The sequence below is a fragment of the Marmota flaviventris genome, chromosome 12 (genome assembly GCF_047511675.1).
Source record: "Marmota flaviventris isolate mMarFla1 chromosome 12, mMarFla1.hap1, whole genome shotgun sequence".
Lineage (NCBI taxonomy): Eukaryota > Metazoa > Chordata > Mammalia > Rodentia > Sciuridae > Marmota > Marmota flaviventris.
In genome coordinates, this window is record NC_092509.1 from 85,401,415 (window position 1) to 85,408,563 (window position 7,149).

Genomic DNA, 7,149 nt, shown 5'->3' on the forward strand with positions numbered 1-7,149 from the left:
ATTGCAATAACTGTTGAGAGCCACAGCCGAAAGGGGCCCCAGCAAACTTCCAGCTGCCAGCAAACTTCCAGCTGCCAGCTGATGATTGGCTCACAGCGGCCCCAGCAAACTTCTAGCTGCCAACAGATTGGCTCCTCTGTGGTGATGCTCATTGAGCTGTTTCCCCGCCCTTTCAGACCATGGAGCTGCTCATTGGGGGACATTTTTTGGCTCTGCCCATGCAACCCAGGCAATCGGCCTCAAGAGCAGGAGGAGTGGGGGAGGTTGAGAGGCTTGTAGGAAGCCAGTGGTGGCAGTTGGGCTCTGAGGGTTTTTCCTGAGGAGCTGTGTGGTTTGGTGTGTGTGTTCTAAAAATAAAGTTTGTTTCTTTTGACAAGTGGCTCCTGAATTGTGCCCAGCCAGACTGCGGCAATAACAATTGCCTAACACAAACCAGGATAACTGAAGAGTCAGAATCCAGTAAGAGATTCGTGAACCTTCTCAGAGCACAGGCATGTTTGTGTGCACGCACACACACATACACACACACATCTCAATCACACTTGTTTTCATTACCTCATAAGGCCTTCCAATAAACATCTTTTCATTAAAGAATCTTTCTTAGGACAAACTGGAATAGGCATACACACTAATTATGAAAGTAGTATCCTTCATAGAAAAAAAAGAAACATAGGATATAACATATATACTCAGAAGGTGTATGAATAAAATTAGTAAGTTGAGGATCAGACTACTGTGTTGACTTTGTGATTGTAACTCTACCTTGGTCAAGCTGTTAACTTATCTGAGCCTCAGTTGCCATATCCACAGGGTCATAAGACTTGATAAAGTAGCATGCAGGATCAGGTGCATATTGCATGTTATAATTGCTGTTATTTTTAGTTGTATTACCAGTAATTTCTTTCCCAAGAAACAATCATTTTGGTAATAGATTAGGTTCAGAGTAAAATGATAAGAACATGAACAAACACAAAATTGTCATGCCACAATACATACAATTTGGAACAAAGTATCAAAATATCAATATTCACAACTTGTTTTAAATCACAAAGATAAAATTCTGTTTTTCTCCTTGTGGGATTTTGTTATGTTGTTTAGAGTAATATGCAAAGAAAGAATTAGAAGGAGGTAAGGAGGAGGTATATGCAGAGATTCAGAGACAGAGGAGTGGTGAAAATTAATTTTCTAGAAAGGTAAATTGGGTAGGAGGAGAATAAGGAATGTTTTTTATAGAATGAATACAATGAATAAAGCTTTGAGGTGGTGGTGAAAAGGTTTAATAATATATATTTGTTATGAATCAAGCAATTGTAAATCCCCTCAAGAGTCCATGAAAGTGGTTAAAACAATTCTTAATATTTGTTATAGATATTAAACATGATTTAGCTTTCTTTCACTTAATTTGCCACTCTGCTGAAACTGAAACAAACTGAATTCTTGCTGTAGTTGAAATATGTTTATCAAATATTTGTGGATAGTGTACTAATGTCAAAATAAAATTATTTTTGAACCTTTGCTCCACTGCACTAAAGAAGTTCCACAAAGACAAGCAGGGAATGTTTTTGGAAAAATGAAATCTAGAAAAGAAAGAACTGGGGATATAAACAGACAAAAATTGGTAAGTGATGTTATTAGGAGGAAAGAGTACTGAGATACAGAGGGACAAAATATGGGTGATAAAATCATCTGTAAACAGAATCAATAACAAAGAAAATAAATTAATCATAGGTAGAAATTATTACAAACAAATCATATAGATGTCAAAAATCATGAAATTAGCTGGGTGCCGTAGTGCACACCTATAATCCCAGTGACTCAGGAGACTGAGATAGGAAGATCCAGAGTTCAAAGCCAGCCTCAGCCAAAACAAGGCACAACAGCAATTGAACTCAGGGGCACTCAACTACTGAGCCACTTTCATAGCCCTAGTTTGTATTTTATTTTGAGAGAGAGAGTCTCACTGAGCTGTTTGGCACCCTCATGATCCTCCTGTCTCAGCTTCCCAAGCTGCTGCGATTACAAGCATGTGCCAGTGTTTCTGGTGAGAGTCTGTCTCTAAATAAAATACAAAATAGGTGGCTCAGTAGTCAAATGCCCCTGAGTTCAATCCCCAATACCTCCCCTCCAAAAAAATCATGAAATTAAAACTCAAGGGAAAAATGAAAACATATTTAAATATACATAACCAAAAATCACCAATGCTTTCTCAATTCTGTAAGTTAATACATTAATAAAATTCTTAGGTACATATTTCAAAAAAATATACAAAAACAGTTTCAAAACATAACCAGCAGTTTCCAAATTTTTGAAATGATACTGATTTTTATAATTAGAAAAATCATTATTAGTGACAAGTGAATATGATATTTTCAAATTAATCTATTTAACTTCTAAATAGCTAAGAATTCAGAAGTATCTGAAAAAGAAAACTATAACTCTACTGTAGTTTCTCTGCAACATTAAAGTACATATTTTTATACTTTCCCCATAATATAGCACATGATTGATATCTGCAATTTAACCAAATTTTTAAAATATATGTATCCTAATTGATGTGTTGTTTGTTTCTCACATAAATATAATAAACAGTTGGGAAATAATTCTTTACAGATGCCTGAGATCTATAGTGTCAAAGTATACCATCTGTTTTACCTTAATTGTAGTGATTAAGAAAATACTCACAAAACATTTAATAGCTATTTATTAATGTAGTCATACATAACATGCAGATGTTTCTAAACAAAATGTAAAAAAAATAAAAGGCAATTTTTAGAGATGACTAGAAAGAGCAAATTGAGAACTTGGTTTCTGTGGGAAGAGGTATGATAAAAAAAAAATGTCCTTCCTCCCCTTTTTTCTCCTCTGCATAGGTGTCTTCAAGTAAATTAATACTCAAGACTAGCCACTGGAGTATGATTTGGAAAATTGTGTCAGGAAGAACAAATGCCTTTTAAATGGCACCCAAAGGGCTCCAAAGAGTTAATGAACCTTATATTCTCCATGAACCAGATTCATTTTAAAGACACCCTTTCACAGATGAGGTGTGTAGCTAATTATATTTGCACATTTAGCTAGCTGCTTAGCCATGCACAATGAGTGATATTATGAGCAGTGAGTCACCAACCACATCACCATATGGACATAATTTTCAGAATATTGTATAGCTTTTCAAGAGTTTATGACAGTAGGGTTTCATTGTGGAATTTTAAAAAATGCTTTTTGTAAAGTTGTTTCTTTCCATTAAAGATGCTTACAGTTTCTTTTTAAAATTTTAAAGCAGTGTCAATTATTTTAAGGTATCCTTTTATAATGAGTTAAATTAAAATTTTAATGCAGTTTAACAGCATAAATCGTCTACTTTATACATGCAATCCTCAGCAGAAGCTTCACAGAGAGATCAGTGGAACTTCGGGGCATCATTACAAAGAATAAATCAAAAATGACAAGATAATATACATTTTAATCACCAAAGTATAAAGCAGATAAATCATATATTTTATAACCATTTGATGTCAAGTCATACTTGATAGGTAAAAATTATCAGAGTAGGATTAACAATGTTTTCTCTGTGCATTCATGCTATATTGAAATAGGCAAATAATTTTTTATATCTGTTGATCAGTTCATATGGCATTGTCTTTTTGCTTCCTTTTTTTTTTATTTCATTGCTGGAGATCAAACCTAGGGCCACATCATCCCCTCTACTCGATGAGTCTCAACTCCAAACCTATGTGGTAAAATTTAGTGTTCACTTTATTCGTGTGTTATAATTTTCGTTAACTGATAGAATGTTAACATTCAACCAGCAAACAAAAATTGTAGACTAATTTATTATCACAAATAATTAGAATATGAATAAAGTCCAAAGACAAAAATCAGTCTAAATAAGTAATGTCTTAGGGCTAGTATAAGGGACAAAATCACACTAACAATATTATCATAAAAAGAATGTGTAATGATCTGAAATATTTTAAAATAAAAAATTCATTTTTCAGTAACATAGATACTGATATTTCTATTAGATCTCTTAGACACTTGTACAATACATGAGGAATTCCTTATTCATTTTAAATCAGTGGTTCATTTGCTAGTTGCTTCTTACTAGCTCATATAATAGTATTGAAAACTTAACACAATTTTATTTTGAAAAAAATAGATTGGATAATTTTAGAAAATACTTTGTAATATTTTTGACACTTGTGTGAGCATACTTGTGCATGCCATGCACATATGTGTTAATAAGTGCACAAATATATGCTAGTTAGTACTCTCCAAAGACTATAAGGCATGCTTAATTAAATTAAAGAAGGTCAAGGAGGTCTCCAAGAGGTATGGTTTTATCCAGGTTCATACAACATGTGTGGGCTGGCTGCTTTCTGTCCCCAGGACTGTTTTTTCTATAGCTTTCAATCTTGGCCTTTCAGCACCTCTAGTCTCAGATCATATTTACTTTGATAATTCCCCAGAAGAAAATAGAAAATATGCATATGTGTCTTCTTCTAAACAATTAGAGTTGAGTGATTAATTTTAAAGTTGGGGAACAAGTTAATCATCACTAATACATGGATAGAAAGTGAGAAGGCATAGTCTTTCACAGGAAAATTTAGATTATATTTCCCCCAACACAGAAAATGCACACTGCCTATGAGACGGTACAAATAATATAGAGATTGCAATGTATCCCATCATCACGATACTTGATGGACCCATTTAACAGGTTGTGTACTTTGAGGTCTGTTCTTTGTATGTCCTTTTCTTTGGCATCCTGGGTCTCTGCTATCTATCTGTCCTTTCTTATTATGGTATGCAGATTGATGTTGAGTGCTATTGAATATTTTGTTATTTATTCAATTATTGATGGTTGGTCAGGGATTAGTCAATAATTACAGAAAATAGTTATTCTGTCTACAGTTTAGCATTCAGAAGAAGTTTTTGTATACATGAGTTAATTTGGTCTTTCCAGAGAAGAATTTTTAAGTAAGAAAACTAAATTTAGACAGATTAAGCAAAATGGCCATTTTAGAGATATTAGAAATGGATAAAAAGATAAAGTGGAGACTTAAAACTTTCTGTTAACTATCATAAATAGGAAGTTTTGTTGTTATTCTTCTGGTGCTGGGAATCAATCCCAGGGTCTCTTGAATACTAGGCAAACACTCTACCACTGAGCTATATCCCTGGACTAATAAACTCAAAGTTTACCAATAACTTATTAATGATAATTTAATACTCTTTATATTACAGGAAAAATTCTAATTACATCATTTGGTACTGGTAAAAATTATTTCCAGCAATATGATAAATTTCATTCTTATTTAATCATTAGTTCTTAAATAAGAATCATTCTAAGTGAGGTGTCATTAAAATATTGAAGAAACACAAATTTGAGATAATATTCTAGATGAAAACACATTTCAAGGCTATGACCACACCATCACACAAGTACTGTAAAGAAACATGTCCTTAAAGTTTGTATGAAGGTTCTGATAGCAAAGTAAATAGTAATGTTAAAGGGCAAGCCATGAATCTGGTTCTTTCACATTTGATAATTCCACTATGTTGTTCAAAGGTTTATTGGGGAAGTTTAGAATCATTCAAGTGGATAATTGAGTTTGAAGAAACGGAAATGGTATGATTGTTATTAATTAAAGTCCTTCCCACACCCCTATGGTGTTCTCAAAAAGATAACATCCCCACCCCAAAGCAGCTATTTCTATTTATTTTTTTCAAATATCTTCTTCCAAAATATAAAAAATAAACCATTATTTATTGTCTTTATAAAAGCAATCCACAACTTACAGGTGTCATATAGTTCAAGCCCTGCCTTCATCTCCACATTAAGGACAACATAAACTAACACTTTTCCCCGGAAAAATAAATAGATAAATAAACAAACAAACAAACAAATAAATGAGTGTGGCTTATTTGAAAACAAGGGACATTAAAAAATTGTTAAACTTTAAAGAAGCATAGAATTTTTATCTTATTTTGCAAACTTTAACCATTAAGCAGAACACCAGCTTGTATTTAAACACTTTAGATGCTTATGTAGATTCATATGCAAACTCAATATACTGTGCTATATTCGGAAGATCAGATTGATAAAGATGTATGTATACCGCTTTTGGATGTCACTTTCCCCCCAAGGATTTATGTGTTGATTCATGTGTTTGGTTGGCTGTGTGAAGTTAGGAGGTGGTGGGACCTTTAAGAGGTGGGGCCCTGTGGAGGGTTGTTAGGAGTTCTGCCCACCTGAGGGCTTCTTAGGAAAGAAGCAAGGCTTGGACCCCCATACCCTGCCCCCCCCCCCCACCCCTTTCTCTTACTTGCTGTTTTCCAAGTGATCTGTCCTACTGTAAGCATCCCTGCCATTATGATGTCATCTGCCATAGGGTGACACAGGTGAGGATCACTTCACCAAAGCTGGCACCAAACCTTTGGGACTTTGCCTCCAAAACCATGAGCCAGTGGTCCCCTGAGCAGCGCTGTCCTTAACACCCGGCTCTCCCTGCCTGCCCGCTCTCCTGGCCTGCTGACAACATGTTCCAGTTCCTGCTTGGATTCACTTTTGGCAACGTCCTTGGGATGTATCTGGCTCAGAATTATCAGATGCCAGATGTGGCTAAAAAACTTGAAGACATTAAAAAAGGCTGGGAAATCAAGAAGTAACCACCTACTTCCTGAGGCTGGCTCCAGCTCTGAGTTCTGGAAACATGAATTCTACCCTCTTGTAGGACCTTGCAGACCACCTGATCCCAAAGCTTTTGGATTCATCTCCAGCCTCTGCAGTTTTCTTCTTTTCTAGACTCTGTGTTGTCTCAGAGCAAAAGCGGGACCACAAGTTAAGAACTATCGCTTACATTTCCAATGGACTCACCTCTTTCCATTCTCTTCCTTCCAGACTGGAACTATGGTGCTAGATTAGTAAAACATTGACCTTCATTAGTAGTTTCTCCCCTGTTCTTTGGAATTTTTGCTACCTTATGTCAAAAGGAAAATTGGTGTATTTTGTAGAATGGATCAGATATAAATAATGTTGACTTCACAGTTTAGCAATTAAAATAGGTGCTTAATAAGCTTTTGATAATTTTTTGTTTGTTTCAAAGAAATTAAAATTAACTCTAGAAGCCAGTTTCTGGTGAATTATCT

General features: G+C 34.8%; 1 protein-coding gene across 1 annotated transcript; it reads left to right on the plus strand.

The window, feature by feature from the left end:
- The first annotated feature begins 6,540 nt into the window (after window positions 1-6,540).
- LOC114103196 (short transmembrane mitochondrial protein 1-like) lies at window positions 6,541-6,669 on the plus strand. Its single transcript, XM_027948809.1, has one exon. It carries the CDS (start codon window positions 6,541-6,543, stop codon window positions 6,667-6,669), a length of 129 nt encoding a protein of 42 aa, XP_027804610.1.
- The last annotated feature ends 480 nt before the right edge of the window (window positions 6,670-7,149 follow it).